Raw genomic sequence first — 17,148 nt, 5'->3', positions numbered from 1 at the left:
TGGGTGACGCTTCTTGTTTGAGGTTTCCCCCCCCTTTCCCTTTCCTCCCCAAACGGAGGAGGGGGCGGGTCGTCTGGGCCCTGCAGGTGGGCGAATCCAGGGGGATGGCAGAGGGATCGGGAGTCAAGAAGCCCTCCTCCCGGCTGACCACGGTAGCCGGCTGGGCCCAAGCCTTCTGCCGGGCCTTGGTGCGTTTTTGGAGCAACCAGCTCGCCTGGCTGCTGGGGGTGCCATGTCTTCGCCGGGCGTACCACCTGTGGCTGGCAGCCGTCGTCATTTTCGGGCCGCTGCTCCAGTTCTACGTGAACCCGCGGGCCATCTTTGCAAACCACCACAACTACTTTAACATGTGAGTGAGCCGAGCAGGGCGGTGGGAACCAGGACCGAAGACTGGCCCGAAGGGAAGGGGGTGTTCCAGCCGCACATCCCCATTTGGGTCAGAGAACCTCCTGGGTCAGCTTCTGCCCTTCAGTCTCTGATCCAGACTGGACGAGTGCCAGCATGGACCTCTCCCCTTCATGAGCACCTTGCAAGAAGGGCCAAATAGGAGTATGGGGAGGGGTGTTGGGCTTAATTTGCTGTTCCTTCCCCCCCCAAAACCCCACACACTTACAAAAAACAGTCTCTGCAGTCTAGCATGAAGAGGCTGGTGCGTGGCATTGCATCTATTTAAGGACTTGGGATCTTGCACATTTTGGCGGGGGGCTCGCATCTGAATAGTAACTGAATGGTAAGGACAGCTAGCATGGCGTAGTGGTTAGAGTGTTGGGCTAGGATCTGGGAGACCCACGTTTGAATCCCCACAATGCTATGGAATCTCGCTGGGTGACCTTGGGCCGGTCGTACGCACTCAGCCTAGCCTACCTCACAGGATTGTTGGGAGGATAAAATGGAGGAAAGTAGAATGCTATAAGTTGCTTTGGGTCCCCACTGGGGAGAAAGGCAGGGTATAAATAAAGTGTATAAAAAAACAATTGGGCCTTTGGCTGCCGGTGTCCTATGGGGTTGGGCGGGACCTGCCCCTCTGATTGCCTGCTGGCCCTATTTTGGCGGCTGCCTTGCCAGTCTCTGTTGCCCAGGCTCCCTTGAAGAAGAAGAGTTGGTTTTTATATATCAGCTTTCTCTACCACTTAAGAGAGACTCAAACCGGCTTACAATCACCTTCCTCTCCCCACAACAGACACCCTGTGAGGTAGGTGGGGCTGAGAGAGCTGTGACTAGCCGAAGGTCACCCATCTGGCTTCTTGTGGAGGAGTGGGGAAACCAACCCGGTTCACCAGATTAGTGTCCACTGCTCAAGCGGAGGAATTGAACCCAGTTCTCCAGATCAGAGTCCACCGCTCCAAACCACCACTCCTAACCACTACACCACACTTGCTTGGTGCACCTGTTGCTGCTGTCATGTATTGTCTCATGCCCCACCTGCTGAGCGCTGGAATGTTCTGGGCGAATGCTACAGCAAGGCCGGTGAGGAGGCGGACAGTGCCATGGGGCGGGCGTGGTGCTGCGCTGCCGTTCCCCTCCCTCTAACCCCTCTTCGCTTCCTTGCAGCAAGTTTGTCCGGTCCGCCTGGGGCTGGACGTGCATCTTCCTGGGGGGCTTCATCCTCCTGGTGGTCTACCTGGCCAGCCAGCGGCTCCTGCTGACCCTGCGCCACCTCTGCCGGCTGGCGGTGGGGGCCGGGCTGTGGCTGGGGGCCACGGAGGCCTTCCTGCTCATCGAGAACCTCACTGGCTACTGCTTTGACTCCGTGCCTGTGGGCGTCTTGGTGAACAACCTCCCGGACAAGCGGGCCTGCCTCCGCCAGGGCCACCAGTGGCACGGCTACGATGTCTCCGGCCACACCTTCCTCCTCACGTTCTGCTGCCTCCTCATGGTAGAGGAGACCTCCGTCTTCCGGCGCTACCTGGCCCAGGGCTACCCTGCTGGCGTTCCCCTCCGCCTCATCTTCCTCCTCAACGTCCTCCTCCTTGGCCTGTGGAACTTCCTCCTGGCTTGCACCGTGGTGTACCTTTACGAGTACAGCCACAAGGTCGTGGGGGCGGCCATCGCCACCCTCTGCTGGTACCTCACCTATCGAGTGTGGTATCGCTCCTCTTGGTCTCCGGGGAGGCCAGGGGCGGGCCTGTTCCTCAAAACAGTGCCCGGAGAGGCGAAGAAACGGAACTGAGCTCGCTTCGAGGTGTCAAGGCCTGGAAAGGGGCCTGGGAACGAAGCATCTGTCCTGAGAGACAAATAAAAATGGGATCCTTTGAGCTTTGTTATGTCAGTGTGGTTTATTGAGGGGGGAGGACAGTTGGGTCTTGGCCTGAAACTGCAGTGAGGTTTAAGTCCAGGAGGAGCCGTGGCTCAGTGGTAGAGCGTCTGCTTGGCATGCAGAAGGTCCCAGGTTCAAATCCCGGCATCTCCAATTAAAGGGACCAGGCAAGTTGGTGATGTGAAAGACCCCTGCCTGAGACCCCTGGAGAGCTGCTGTTGGTCTGAGTGGACAAGACTGACTTCGATGAACCGAGGGTCTGATTCAGTGTAAGGCAGCTTCATGTGTTCATGTGAATACCTTAGAGGGTGTCACCCAGCTGGCTTCATGTGCAGGAGTGGGGAAACAAATCCAGTTCACCAGATTAGCCTCCGCCGCTCATGTGGAGGAGTGGGGAATCCAAACCGGTTCTCCAGATCAGACTCCACCACTCCAAACCACTGCTCTTAACCACTACACCATGAAGCCAGCTGGGTGACATTAGGCAAGTCACAGCTCTCTTAGAGCGTTCTCAGCCCCACCAACCTCACAGGGTGTCTGTTGTGAGGAGGGGAAGGCGATTGTAAGCCAGTTCGATTCTTCCTTAAGTGGCATAGAAAGTCAGCATATAAAAACCAGCTCTTCTTCTTTGTCAGACACATTAGTGAGGTGGCAAAGCTGACTCTGAGTGGCATTCGGCCAGACTGACAAGCAGGGTCTATGACTCTGAGGGGAAGAAGCCAAGGGACATGCCTTGTACCTGAGAGACAGCAAGGGTCGCTTAGAGCCCATGCATTGGGCCTGATCCTTTTCCTGGTGCCGCCAGCAGGTCACGCATAGCGGTGCCACAAGGGTGACCCTGAGCTTGCACAGAGTACATGTCCTTCACCGGGCGCCATCGCAAGCTGGCCCTCCTGGATCGTCTTCAAGGAGCAATGGGCTTGCTTCCTTGCAAGAGAAAAGGCAGGCCTCGCCAGGTCTGCGTGGGTTGGAGACCAGTACTTTATTTTTAAACTTTGTATGCAAGTAAGACTCTGGGACTCCTTGTACCTGGATCCCGTGGGGCGTTTCTGCGAACAGCTTCTTGGGGGGTGGGGGGAAAGGGAGGCAATATTTCAGGCTCGAGAACCTTGAAGAGGATTCCCCGCAAGCTCTGCCCTCCCTCTGCAGCTGGGGCATTATCTCTTGGCAATCACACCCACCATTTCCTGGCACGGCAGAGGTTCTTGCCCACGATACGGCTGCTTCACCCAGGATCATGCCAGGGCTCGTTCAGGCCGTGCCTACTCAGGGGTGCGCCCTTTCTGCCCTGGTGGGAGGGGGGGCTGGGTTGGAATGCCCCCTCTGCCCTCGCACAAAGGAGAGGTGGGTTAAAAAGCCCTTTCTGGCAGGAAATTCATTGGGTGACGTGTAGGGTTGCCAACCTCCAGGTTGAGGCTGGCAATCCCCCTCCGTTACAATTGATCTCCAGGCGACAGAGATCAATTCACCTGGAGACAATGGCCGCTTTGCAAGGTGGACTCTATGGCATTATACCCCATTGAAGCCCCACCCCTCCCCAAACCCCACCCTCCTCAGGCTCCACCTCCTAAATCTCCAAACTGGAGCTGGCAACCCTACCTAGAGGAGGGCAGGGAGTTTGGGAGGGTTCTTTGGGTTGGGAAGAAGGGGCAGCAGGACTTGGGGGGGGGATGGTGGCTCAGAACTGGGCGGACGCAGAGGAGAGGCCAGGTTGGGCTCTGCAGGTAGGGTTGCCAGCCTCCAGGTGGTGGCTGGAGAACTCCAGCTATTGCAACTGATCTTCATGTGACAGATCAGTTCCCCTGGAGAAAATGGCCGCTTCTCCAATTGGACTCTATGGCATCAAACGCCCTCCCCAAACCACACCCTCCTCAGGCTCCATCCCCAAAACCTCCCTCACCGGTGGGAGGTTTTTGGGGCGGAGCCTGAGGAGGGTGGGGTTTGGGGAAGGGACGGACTTCGATGCCATAGAGTCCAATTGCCAAAGAGGCCTTTTCCTCTATCGGCTGGAGATCAGTTGTAACAGCGGGAGATCTCCAGCCACTACCTGGAGGTTGGAGATGAGGGCAGCACGAGGCTCAAAATAACTTCAAAATACAAATAAGCCTTAGCCAATTTAAAGAAATATTTCATTCATCAAACAAACTGAAAAACAAACAAACGAAGGAACCTCTTCAAGAGAGAAATATGTGTTAAATCACACCAATATGCCTAGCAGGGATCATTTATCTCTTTAAGAGGTTCCTTAGTTTGTTTTAGTAGAAAAGGGCAAGAGTCCCGTAGCACCTTAAAGACTAACAAACATATTTTCTGGCAGGGTATGAGCTTTCCTGAGCCACAGCTCACTTCTTCAGATACCTGAAGAAGTGAGCTGTGGCTCACGAAAGCTCATACCCTGCCAGAAAATATTCTTGTTAGTCTTGAAGGTGCTACGGGACTCTTGCCCTTTTCTACCACTGCAGACAGACCAACACGGCGACCCACTGTGACTCAGTTTGTTTGTTTTGCCGTTTGTTTGATGAATGAAACGTTTCTTTAAACCGGCTAAGGCTTATTTGTATTGCGAAGTTATTTCGAGCCTCGTGCTGCCCTCCTCTCCAGTCCCTGGAGCTTGGCCACCCTAACCCCGACCTTGCAGGGACGTTGTGAGGAAGGGGAGGGGCCCCCGACGCGCGCTCCACGCACCTGGGCCGGAGGGCAGGGTGCAAAAAAAGGGGGAAAAAAGCATCCTTTGGACCCCCACCTGCCCGCCCGCCGCTAGGGCAGAAGCCAAAGCATTGCAGCGATTTTCGGTGCTGCGCTCCAACCCGCTGCAAACGCGCGCCCCGTTGCATTGAGCTCCGGGCCGGCTGCCCCTTTCGGATGGCGGCCTGCCTGCCTGCCTGCCCTCGCACGGGAAGTCCCGGCCGCTTCTCTCCGCCCCCTTCGCTTTCATTTTCGCTGCGGGGCGTGTCGGGCCGGCCTCTCCCCGCTTCCTGCAGCCGCTTTCGGGGTCCGCCGCGCCCCAGCCGCGATCATGGCCGATGCCCTGCACGTGTCCCCCGAGTGCGAAGCGCAGGTAAGGGCCGGGGGTCTGGCAGGCAGCGCTCTTCCAACGGGGGAGGCTCCCCGGAGTCGGGGTCCCCAGGAGAAGCTTCACCTGTTGGATTGCTGGGAAAGGCCCAGGGCAGGAGGGGGGGCTTGTGGGGTGCAGGGCGCGTGGGAGGGAGTGTCAAGGGGGGCAGATCAGGGGCAGGGGGAGGTTTGGGAGCTCCCAGTGAGCTCCAGGTTGGCACAGGGGAGATCGACCCAAATTGGCTCCAGGTTGGCACAGGGGAGATCGACCCAAGTTGGCTCCAGGTTGGCACAGGGGAGATCGACACAAGTTGGCTCCAGGTTGGCACAGGGGAGATCGACACAAGTTGGCTCCAGGTTGGCACAGGGGAGATCGACACAAGTTGGCTCCAGGTTGGCACAGGGGAGATTGACCCAAATTGGCTCCAGGTTGGCACAGGGGAGATCGACACAAGTTGGCTCCAGATTGGCGCAGGGGAGATTGACCCAAATTGGCTCCAGGTTGGCACAGGGGAGATTGACCCACATTGGCTCCAGGTTGGCACAGGGGAGATCGACCCAAATTGGCTCCAGGTTGGCACAGGGGAGATCGACACAAGTTGGCTCCAGATTGGCACAGGGGAGATTGACCCAAATTGGCTCCAGGTTGGCACAGGGGAGATCGACCCAAATTGGCTCCAGGTTGGCACAGGGGAGATCGACACAAGTTGGCTCCAGATTGGCACAGGGGAGATTGACCCAAATTGGCTCCAGGTTGGCACAGGGGAGATCGACACAAGTTGGCTCCAGATTGGCACAGGGGAGGTTCTTTCCTCCCCCAAAGTTGTGCGGGGGCGCAGGCATGGGGGAAGAGACAGACAGGCGGGGGGGAGATGGGGGGGCACGAATTGGCACTGTGTTCTGTGGCTTGTCACATCACAGGCCGAGCGGGGCGGCGGACAGGTGTGCAGAGTGATCGGGTGGCGGAGGGGGCGGCTGGCGCGCTGCCCAGGCGCACAATTGTCTGGGACGGTGCCACTTTCATATTCCAGGAGTTTCATGTTTCTTTTTCTCTGGCTCCTTCGCTTTGCAGGTGGAATCCTTCAGGAAGAACCTGTGTGCTCAGGTGAGGTGCAAGCAGCTTCCTCTGGCAGGGCCTTCCTTATTCCCCCCCCCCCTCATTAAAACCTGGGAATTTTGCACTGGGATCCCTCCAGAGTAAATTCTCAGGCCCTAGTCAGAAAATGGGGTGAGAGCGGGACTTGACTCAGCAGCCCCTGAAGCTGGGAACTCAACCTATGAAGTGCTCCAGTTCAAGCCTGAAACCCATGAACATGCTGCATCAGGAGTGCCTCTGAGCACATGCAGAGTGTATTTCTTGGGGTTGCAGGAGCCTCTGAACCAAAGCTTGCCAAGATTTCAGGCCTCACTGGAACAATTTTTTTTTAGACTTTGTGTTTCAGTTTGATAAAGTGCAAATTTGCCTCAATTAAAATTTTTTTTGGTAGAGTGTTTTGTTTGTTTGCCTCTATGGAGTTCTAACCTGGGTGCTCTTTCCTGTATTCCTCACCCCTATTCTCTCCCCAACCCTCAAGGCTGAAGAACTTGTTGCTCAACGTTTCCCAGAAAAGATTGTGGAGCTAAGTAATTTTTTGAAGGTGAGCCTGCTGGCATGGGTGTTGGGGGGCGGGGGATATCTTGGCGGAGAGCTTTTAATGAAGAATAGAGATGGGGGGCTGGTGAGGGGGGGACTCCATGTGTTTGAGAGCCTCTAAGCGTAAGGGGCAGGATTGGGACACTGTGGGTACAAGGAAGGGGGATGCTGCTGTGGGGCTCATGTAGTGTTGCCAACTCTGGGTTAGGAAAATCCTGTTGATTTGGGGGGAGGGCTTCGGGAGGGGTGAGACCGCAGTGGGGTATCAGGGCATAGAGTCCACCTTCCATAGCAGCCATTTTTGCAGGAAAACTAATCTCTGTTGTCTGCAGATGGGTTGTAATTCCACGAGATCTCCAGGCCCCACCTGGAGGTTGGCAACTCTAGGCTATAGTCAGTAGGAAACTTTGGCGTCAAGGGATCCTTCCCTCTCCCCCCAATCAAGAGAAAAGTGTGGGATTGGATCAGGATAGTAGAAGCACCCCCGCAAAAAAATTTTTTTGCCCCCATCAGTAAGCAAAACTGAAGACCGTTTTTGGAGAATGGTACAAAACTGGAATACCCTTATGCTACAAAACAGCAAACTACAAATAAACAGCATAAGCCAAAAAGGTGCAATGTATGTATATATCAAAAACTATCACAACCACAAAGTATGTGTCAATAACACATATTCACAGACAGAGCAATACACAAATATACATCACATATTATAGAAATACTAAGATATATTTTCTCTTCTTTGACGTTTTCTCCTTTGGAAAAGGAAAAGAATAAAATACAAGCTTCTAGCCATATGGACTACTATTCTTCCACTTACCTTTCTTTTGTGATGTATCATTGTTCATATCTCCTGCAAGAGATTAAGAAAACACCATGTGTCAGTCTTAATATTTCTATAATATGTGATGTATATTTGTGTATTGTTCTGTCTGCGAATATGTGTTATTGACACATATTTTGTGTTTGTGATACTTTTTGATGTATACATACGTTTTTGGAGAATGGCACATCACTTCTGAATAACGGGATGTAATGCAGACTTTTTCTATGAGAGGAATGTGGGCGGGGACCCCCACGGCTTGAAATCCGTTTCTCAGAAAGTTGAAGTTTAGCTTACGGCTGTGTATCGGGGAAGGAACGGTTTTGGGGGAAGCTGGCACAGGGGTACCTTTGGGGCATCGGAAATTTGGCGTGGAATTGCAAGCTGGAGGTTTGTTTATCGGTAGCCTCTTCAATACAAGCATGATTTAGTTAGTGTTGGCCTGGATGCCACTGTGATGGTGGAAGGGGTAGAGTCCCTGCCCCAGAGAGCTTACAGATGTCCAAAAAAGGAAAGGAAGTCGGATGGGGCAGAGGATAACAGGGCTCTTTCTTCTCCTCCTCCCAGGACCCTGAACTGAATGTCTCGGACCTCATCTCGCTCCGCGCTGAGTTAGACATCCCCGTGCCAGACCCCAAGAAGGACGAGGAACGCCGGAAGAAAAAAGAAGTGAGTGGAGGCTGGGGGGACGGTGACTTAAATCTCAATTCTTGTATGTGTGTGTGTGGGAAGCTCAGTTCTAAGATGAGCTCGTATTTCAAATGTGAGAAGGGGCAGCTTAATTTGGGGGAGTCCCACAGACCAGCGGGGGGCTGCTTCTTTACACCTCCTTCTGTCTTCTTTTATCCTGCCTTCCCAGCAAATGGCTTTTTGCTTTGTGGCAGAATTGATTGTTGGTTGTTTCAGTTTTCATGCGATATCTCTCTTCTGGGAAGTGGTAACTCTTTTTGTGTCCATTTCATTCTTTTATACCCTACATTTCTCCCCAATGGGGACCCAAAGTGGTTTACAAAGTGGCCTCTATTTTATCCTCACAACAACCCTGTGAGGTAGGTTAGGCTGAGAGTGTGCGACTGGCCCAAAGTCACCCAGTGAGCTCCCAGGGCATGAGTGGGGATTTGTTCCCAGCTTCCCCAAGAAGTTTTATTTGACGTGCAAATGTGTGCATGTTTAAGGTTGCGTTCCCTTTATCCTTTGCATTTCTACATTATTTTAAATGCTGTTTATTTATTAGCAATTTTTAGGGATAATAGCAATAATAAAAATAATAGTAACACATAAAGAAAATGAATGAAATGGTTAATTAACAACCAAAGAAGGACGAACAATAACAGTAACCGGAGAGACAATGTGGTGTAGTGGTTCGAAACTTGGACTAGCATCTGGGAGACCCCGGCTCAAAGTCCCTATTCTGCCAAGGAAATTCGCTGAGTATCCTTGGGCCAGTTGCACCTACCTCACAAGGGTGTTGTTGTGTGGATAAAATGGAGGAGAGGACACGATTGCTGTCACCTGCTTTGGCAGGGAAGGAATCTAGTTCTAGTATTATGGGAGAGGGAGAAAAGCTTCTCCCTGTCCACTCTCCAAACCATGCATAATTTTATAGACCTCTATCATGTCTCCCCTTAGCTGCCTTCTTTCCAAGCTAAACAGCCCTTAACCGCTCCCCATAGGACAGTTGCTCTAGTCCCCTAATCATTTTGGTTGCTCTTTTCTGCGCCTTCTCAAGCTCTGTAATCTCCACGGCCCTCATGGCATCCTGGGAGAAACATCAACATGATTCCTATTTCGAGTTGTGAAACTGGAGATGTGCCCAAGGCCAAATTGTGAGCCTGTGGCAGAGGCGAAAACAGACCCAGCCTTTGACACAACTGCATTACTCCAGCTGAGGCGGGGAGATGTGATCTCATTCAAATGCCTCCCTCTTCTAATTGAGGCTCTCCGCTCTGCCCTAAGCTCTGGTCTGGAGCAATATCTTTGACTTTGACTCTCCCTGCCCTACTGGGAGAAAGAAGCCAGGAGCTGGGAGGCGTGAGCATCTCATTTGCCCATATTTCCTCCCCCATTCCTGTTTCTCAGTGCCTGGCAGAAAAGGGCTGGTCTCTCTCCTCCCTATGATTACTTTTAATTTCTTTTCTTCCTCCTGCAGGGTGGAGGCGCATGATGCTCTCATGACTTTGTGGTTGTGTTTTAGCGGAGATTATGTGCTTCCATGGGTGTGTTTGTGTGTGTCGGTATTTCATTTTGTGCTTTCAGATTATCTGATCCGGGGGTGGGGGTTTCTTGGGAGCAGGGGGTCAAATTTCTCTCTCGTGCTCAAGATCCGTGTTTCTTTCTTCCAACCAAAAGGGGGGAAATCATCAGGTGAAAAACTTGAGAAATCCGAACTGAGGTGGGACACGAACTGGGGGTTGAGAGTCCCGATCCTGCAGCCAGCTTCGACGTGGACATTTCCCTCCCTTTAGAAAACGGAAATATTACAATGGCCTACTTGGAATTGGAATTGAATTTGCACTCACACCGCCTGAAACACACTGAATGGGGAAAGTGTTGGGAAAGAGGTCATTTTTGCACCAAGCGAATTAAAGCTCGGAGTGGAAATGTACCTCATAAAAAGGTAGCAGAATGCTGCCTCCCTTTATTAGAGGAATGCTGAAACAGGAACAATGTTGGCGAATTCTACGGCTTGAAAAATGTATAGGGGACTTATGTAGATGTATATAATTTTTGAGAACTAGGGTGGTGCAGTGCAAGGGTCCCCAACCTTTTTTAGCGTTTGGCCACCTTTGGATCCTGACGCAGCATGGTGGGCACGGGAACAAAATGGCTGCCACAAAATGGCTGCCACGTGAGGTGGAGCCAGCCACAAAATGGCTGCCACATGAGGTGGAGCCAGCCACAAAATGGCTGCCACATGAGGCGGAGCCAGCCACAAAATGGCTGCCACAGCATACCCTCAGTTACAAAGTGATCCTAGTGCTGTGGTGGCAGCTGCTGACAAAGCAATGTTTTTTTTAAAATCTAAACTGCCAAAAAAGCCCCACCTGGCCCCACCCACTTTCTAAAAATGCTTGGCTGGTGCCAGAAAGGCTGTCAATGGGGCACCCTGGCACCCATGCACGCCACGTTGGGGACCCCTACTATAGTGGATAGATTGCCAACAAAGTGTGACTTGGGGAGATCTGAATTCAAATTCCCACTCAGCTGTTGAGCTGATTGGATTACCTTGGACCTGGTCACTCTCTTGCAATCTAACCTTCCTCATAAGGTGGTGGTGGTGGTGGGAGAAAACTGGAAGGGGCACCACACTTGGAGAACCTTGCACAGGGAGGGCAGGATAAAACTGTGGTAGAAAGATTGGGTTCCTTGGTGGGTTAAAACTCAGCCTGGCTGTTCAGCTTAACCAAGAAGGGCATCAATATATGGATACGGGAACTCGCAGCTCATTGTTCTCTTCCTGCCTCTCTCCTGGTGCAGAAAGAAGGAGACGGGAAGAAAGAGAAGGATGGCAAGAAATCGGACGATGAGGATAAAGGTACAGAGGGAGGGCTCGAGATGGCATGGGAGGTCTGGATGGGAGACATGTGCAAGCCAACCATCGCAGTGGCAGGAAAGAGTTGGAACACACACACCCCTCAGTAGGGGAACATACTTCTAGACCAGGGGGGTCCAGCAGGGCTCTTCTGATGTTCTTATGTTTCTCAGTGGCCAGGGGTGGGGGGCACTAGCCAGCGTGGTGTAGTGGTTAAGAGCAGTGGTTTGGAGCAGTGGACTCTAATCTGGAGAACCGGGTTTGATTCCCCACTCCTCCACATGAGCGGCGGAGGCTAATCTGGTGAACCAGGTTGGTTTCCTCACCCCTACACATGGAGCCAGCTGGGTGACCTTGGGCCAGTCACAGCTCTCGCAGGGCTCTCTCAGCCCCACCTACCTCACAGGGAGGAGAAGGGAAGGTGATTGTAAGCCGGTTTGATTCTTCCTTAAGTGGCAGAGAAAGTCGGCATATAAAAACCAACTCCTCCTTCTTCAACGTCTCCAGTCAGCCTGCCAAACTTAGCTCCCCCGTCCTGGCCCAGGGATTATACATGAAGCTGCCTTCTACTGAATCTGACCCTTGGTCCAACAAAGTCAGTCTTGTCTACTCAGACAAGCTGCTCTCTGGCGTCTCAGGCAGAGGTCTTTCACATCACCTACTTGCCTAGTCCCTTTAACTGGAGATGCTGGGAATTGAACCTGGGGCCTTCTGCATGCCAAGTAGATGCTCTACCACTCAGCCACAGCCCCTAGTAGCCACTGATAGGAGTTGGATTCTGGCCTTTCTAAGTGTTCTCTCTCTCTCCCAGCCCCTCCCTGCGGCCCCGTGGCCCACAACGAGAAGATCACGGCCCTCCTGAACCGCATCAAGCCTGAGATCCAGGGCACCAAGGAGAAGATAAATGTGGTAAGGACCTAAGAGAATGTGTTCCGCAACCCACACAACTGTGTACACGTGCACCAACGCGCACGATGACATACGTTCATCTGGCGTCCTCCCTTTCCTCTCCCCAGATCTCTCTGTGGCTGCAGCTTCAGGTTCCCCGGATCGAGGACGGCAATAATTTTGGGGTGGCAGTCCAGGTGAGTTCTTGCTCCAGCACCCCACCCCCAGATGTACACACCCAGTTGTAATGTTAACAAAGACACTCCTACACTCAGCACTGGAATACAGTTTCAGAAACAGGCCTCATCCCTGGTACATGCGTGTGGACAACTGGAGTGCCTCTGAGCAGGTGCAGAGTGTATCATGGGTCTCCAACCTTCCTGAGGCTGTGGGCCCTTTGGGAATTTTGAGAGGGGGTGGTGAGCGCCACCCTTCTACAGGGAGCCGAGCCAGACCCAAAATGGCTGCCAAACTGAATACCTCCTTCCCTCGACACACCTCCTGGGAAGAATGAAATGTTGAAGGGAGAACGAAACCCCACGCTGCCTAAGGAAAGCCCCGTTGCTTACCAGTCCCTCCTCATCCTCTAGTAGGTAACTCTTTCATTTGAAGGAAAGAAGCCAGTAGCAAGCCCTGCCTTACAGTGGCCCCACCCCAGTTTCTTAAAAGCTCAGCAGATGCCAAGGGAGTAATGGCGGGCGCCGTGATGCTCGGGGGAACCCTGGTGTATCACCTTACCCTCTGAGTAACCACAACTAGCCCTCATGCACTGGGGATTAAAAGCACAGGTTCCACATCTATGTAATTTATATTGGAGTTCCTTTTTTGGGGGGGGAATCCCCCAAGTTTGACTCCCTGCCAACGTTCTGTTGTCCTTCTGCTGTGACCCTTTCCGTTTCAGAACCTTTCTTTTTCTTTCTCCTGCCCCAGGAAAAAGTGTACGAGTTGCTGACTTCCGCTCGAACGAAGCTGGACGGATTCCAAACTCACATTGCCAAGTGAGTCTGAACTCAGATCCTTGACTGGGCTTCCTCTTGTATCGCGGGTGGTGGAGGAAAGTGTCATCAAGTCCCAGTCAACATAGGGCAACCCTGTAGGGTTTTCAAGGCAAGAGACGAACAGAGGTGGTTTGCCATTGCCTACCTCTGCGTAGCAAACCCTGGACTTCTTTGGTGGTCTCCCATCCAAGGACTAAGCTTCGCTTCTAAGATCTGTTGAGATCAGGCTAGTCTGGGCTATCCAGGTCAGGGCAGACTTGCGAAGGTGCCAGCCAAAATGTGGGCTGCCCCCTGAGCAACTGGAACAGGGAATGGCTAGATTTGAGTCCGGTACCACCATAGAGACCAATGAGATTTTTGGGGTACAAGCTTTCGAGAAACGAAGCTCCCTTTGTGAGATGAAGAAGGAGAGTTGGTTTTTATATGCCGACTTCCTCTATCGCTTAAGGAAGACTCAAACTGGCTTACAATCACCTTCCCCTCCCCATAACAGACACCCTGTGAGGTGGGTGGGGCTGAGAGAGCTATGACTAGCCCAAGGTCACCCAGCTGGCTTCGTTTGTAGGAGTGGGGAAACCAACCCGGTTCACCAGATTAGCATCCGCCGCTCATGAGGAGTGGGGAATCAAACCCTGTTCTTCAGATCAGAGTCCACTGCTCCAAACCACCACTTTTAACCACTATACCACGCTGGACCTACAGTCCAGCACAGCCACCCTCTGGGGCACAGAAGCAGGCCAAGATGGGGTCATCCGGGTCAGGAGAGGCTTGAGGAGGTGCTGAACAGAATGCAGGCTTCCCCCGGAGCAACTGGGACAGCAAAGCAAGCCAGGGTTGGTCTCCCTCTTCAAAGTATAAAAATCAGCCATAAACTTGGGGGAGGGATTATTCCTCTGAATAGTCCCATGGGGAGGATGTTCCGGACCAAGATCCAGAACATCGTTGCAAGTACCAGCAACAGCCATAGCACTTCTGCCATGAGCCCCATGGGAACATGTCCTCGTTGCCACAAGGTGGATGTGTCATTATGACTGTGTCCCTGGACTCTTTCTCCAGAGACTGTAGAGAGCACAAGGGGAGGAGCTGTGACTCCGTGGTAGAGCCTCTGCTTGGCATGCAGAAGGCCCCAGGTTCAATCCCCTGCATCTCCAGTTAAAGGGACTAGGCAGGTAGGTGATGGGATAGACCTCTCTGCCTGAGACCCTGCAGAGCCGCTGTCAGTCTGAGTAGACAATACTGACTTTGACGGACCAAGAGTCTAGTTCAGTATAAGGCAGCTTCATGTGTATATGTGTGCATGTGTACTACAGCACGGAGCTGGGGGGGCTGCATCCCCCCCATCTGTTGCAATGCAAAGGCCTCCAGGGGAGTGCCCTGCCCTGCCTTGAGATGCAGAGACCGGTGAGTCGGACTCCCACACTGCTAGATCTCTGTGCCAAAGGGGCGGCTTGAGACGATTGCCTTCTCTTGCATCAGGATTGCACCTCAGGCCCTCCTTACGGTTGCCAGAATCTTCCTTTTTGGGGGGAGGGGGAAGGGCTTCCGTCCCTTCAGCAGTAGCCTGCCTGGCAGAAATTTATGTTATTTATAGTCCACCTTTCTCACTTGGACTCAAGGTGGATTACCCAGAGTGAGTCAGTGCCCTTGACAGATGGCATGTTCAGTAAACAGTGCAATAGGAGTAGGGTTGTAGAACCAATCAAAAGTCGAAAAACAGAACTAAAGCTAAGCACTGGGATCTGAGAGACCCGGGTTCGAATCCCCACTTGTGCCGTGGAAGCTTGCTGGGTGACCTTGGGCCTGTTGCACGTTCTCGGCCTAGCCTACCTTACAGGGTGGTTGTTGTGAGGATAAGACAAAGGAGAGGAGAATTGTGTTCATTGGGGAGAAAGGTCAGGTATAAATGAAGTAAATGAATAAAAATAAATCCATTAAAACTTTTGTGCAGCTGCCCAGGGTGGATCTGGGGCATCAGAGCCCCCCCCCCGAAGCAGATAGTGCACCAGATAAGCAAAGACAGGCAAGATGGGGCGGGAGGGGGTCATCCTGTTTGTGATTTTGTGGCTTTCCTCTGAGCCCTTTTTCTGGGAGGGGCCGTGGCTCAGTGGTTGAGCATCTTCTTGGCATGCAGGAGGTCCCAGGCTCAATCCCCGGCAGCATCTCCAGTTAAAGGGACTAGGCAGGTAGGTGATGTGAAAGACCTCTGCCTGAGACCCTGGGGAGCCGCTGCCGGTCTGAGTAGACAATACTGACTTGGATGGACCAAGGGTCTGATTCAGTAGAAGAGTTTCATGTGTTCGTGTGAATGTTTAGGGGCAGTGGCTCAGTGGTAGAGCATCCACTTGGCATGCAGAAGGTCCCAGGTTCAATCTCCAGTAAAAAGAACTAAGCACGTAGGTGATGTGAAAGACCCCTGCCTGAGACCCTGGAGAGCAGCTGCCGGTCTGAGTAGACAATACTGACTTTGATGGACCAAGGGTCTGATTCAGTATAAGGCAGCTTCATATGTTCATTTTAAAGCTGTCGAGTGTAGAACCGAACTCGGGACATCAAATGAACTCAGGGCAGGACTGAGCTGAGCAGAACTGCTTGTTCCTGGCTTGGCAATCACACTTAAGGGTGAAAGACGGCAGCTTTCCATGCGCTACAAATCCCTGTTTCGGTCCTGAGGCTGCCTCTCTCCTGTTTGTTTCCAGGTACTATACTGAACGGGGCGATGCCGTGGCCAAAGCAGCCAAGGGTCCACACGTGGTAAGTTCCATCCCAGCTGGGTTCCCTGGCATTACTGAGGACAGCCCTGTGGGTTATGCAAAATCCCTCCACTACCGTTTTCTCCTTTGGCTGCAGGGCGACTTCCGGCAACTGGTGCACGAAATCGATGAAGCGGAGTATGCCGAAATCCGATTCATGGTCAACGAGCTGCGGAACATTTACGTGAGTAGCGCACCACGGCAGGGTTCCAGCTTGTCTGCATCCTTCTTAAACTGCAGTGCCCAAAACTGAACACAATACTCTAGGAGAGGTCTAGCCAGAGCAGAGTAAAGCGATACCATCACACACGAGGACACACATGAAGCTGTTGTATACTGAATCAGACACTTGGTCCATCAAAGTCGGTATTGTTTACTCAGACCGGCAGCGGCTCTCCAGGGTTTCAGGCAGGGGTCTTTCACATCACCTACTTGCCTGGTCCCTTTAACTGAAGATGCCGCCAGGGATTGAACCTGGGACCTTCTGTGTGCCAAGCAAATGCTCTACCACTGAGCCACAGCCTCTCCCCACTTCGCGTGATCTGGACACTACAGAATGGGAGCTGCAGCAGGGGGGAAATAGGCTCCGGTTGATGTCAGGTGGGCACCTGAAATGGGAGAACAGCCGGTATGTGCTAGGCCTGGGCACCTTTGTTTGCTGGCTGCTGCGAACTCACAGGTCTATTGTAGGGACCCCGGACACTCCGCCCACACACAGCGTTCTGTTATGTCTGCCTGCTCTCGCTCAGCTACGAGTTTCCATTGGGATTTGCCTCTGCGCCAGCCTCTTTCTGATCGTTTGGCCTAGGGCTGTCCCCGCGGCGGCTTCCATTTCTCCTTTTGTCTCCCCCTTCCCCAGGCTGTAGTCTATGATGTTGTCCTGAAGAACTTTGAGAAGATCAAAAAGCCAAGAGACGAAAACAAAGGGATGATCTATTAAGTGACCAATCGGAGACCAGGATAGAAGAGCGTCCCACCTCCCAAGAACGGAAGCTTCCTGTCTTCTTCTCTGCCAGGCAAATCCCTTCCTCTTACAAATAAAAGAGATTTTAAATTTCACAAGGATTTTTATTTGTTTGTTTAATGTTTAAATTACAACTCTAAAAAGTGCAGCGAAAACAAAATCTGGAAATCTGACTGCCTAGAAGCACCACTTTATATATATATTTATATATATTCTTATATATTTAAAGATCAGCTGGAAATATAGATT

The 17,148-nt window shown here is 52.5% G+C and overlaps 2 protein-coding genes across 2 annotated transcripts; both read left to right on the top strand.

The window, feature by feature from the left end:
- The first annotated feature begins 104 nt into the window (after positions 1-104).
- On the top strand, positions 105-2,170 carry FITM1 (fat storage inducing transmembrane protein 1). Its single transcript, XM_056863278.1, has 2 exons — positions 105-349; positions 1,552-2,170. Exons 1-2 carry the CDS (start codon positions 105-107, stop codon positions 2,168-2,170), a joined length of 864 nt encoding a protein of 287 aa, XP_056719256.1.
- A 3,094-nt stretch (positions 2,171-5,264) lies between these two features.
- Positions 5,265-16,991, top strand: PSME1 (proteasome activator subunit 1). Its single transcript, XM_056863279.1, has 11 exons — positions 5,265-5,315; positions 6,384-6,416; positions 6,886-6,948; positions 8,335-8,436; positions 11,245-11,302; positions 12,111-12,208; positions 12,316-12,384; positions 13,118-13,185; positions 15,882-15,936; positions 16,033-16,119; positions 16,795-16,991. The coding sequence occupies exons 1-11, from the start codon at positions 5,274-5,276 to the stop codon at positions 16,873-16,875; spliced, it is 756 nt and encodes a 251-aa protein (XP_056719257.1). The 5' UTR covers positions 5,265-5,273; the 3' UTR covers positions 16,876-16,991.
- The last annotated feature ends 157 nt before the right edge of the window (positions 16,992-17,148 follow it).

This window comes from Euleptes europaea, chromosome 18 (assembly GCF_029931775.1).
Source record: "Euleptes europaea isolate rEulEur1 chromosome 18, rEulEur1.hap1, whole genome shotgun sequence".
In the NCBI taxonomy this organism is placed as follows: Eukaryota; Metazoa; Chordata; class Lepidosauria; order Squamata; family Sphaerodactylidae; genus Euleptes; species Euleptes europaea.
This window is presented reverse-complemented; position numbering and strand designations above follow the sequence as displayed.

Coding starts and splice junctions, on each gene's coding strand:
- FITM1 (XM_056863278.1), top strand. CDS start 105: ATGGCAGAGGGATCGGGAGTCAAGAAGCCCTCCTCCCGGCTGACCACG. Junction 350..1,551: donor CACCACAACTACTTTAACAT/GTGAGTGAGCCG, acceptor GCTTCCTTGCAG/CAAGTTTGTCCGGTCCGCCT.
- PSME1 (XM_056863279.1), top strand. CDS start 5,274: ATGGCCGATGCCCTGCACGTGTCCCCCGAGTGCGAAGCGCAG. Junction 12,385..13,117: donor ATTTTGGGGTGGCAGTCCAG/GTGAGTTCTTGC, acceptor CTCCTGCCCCAG/GAAAAAGTGTACGAGTTGCT. Junction 15,937..16,032: donor CAGCCAAGGGTCCACACGTG/GTAAGTTCCATC, acceptor CTTTGGCTGCAG/GGCGACTTCCGGCAACTGGT.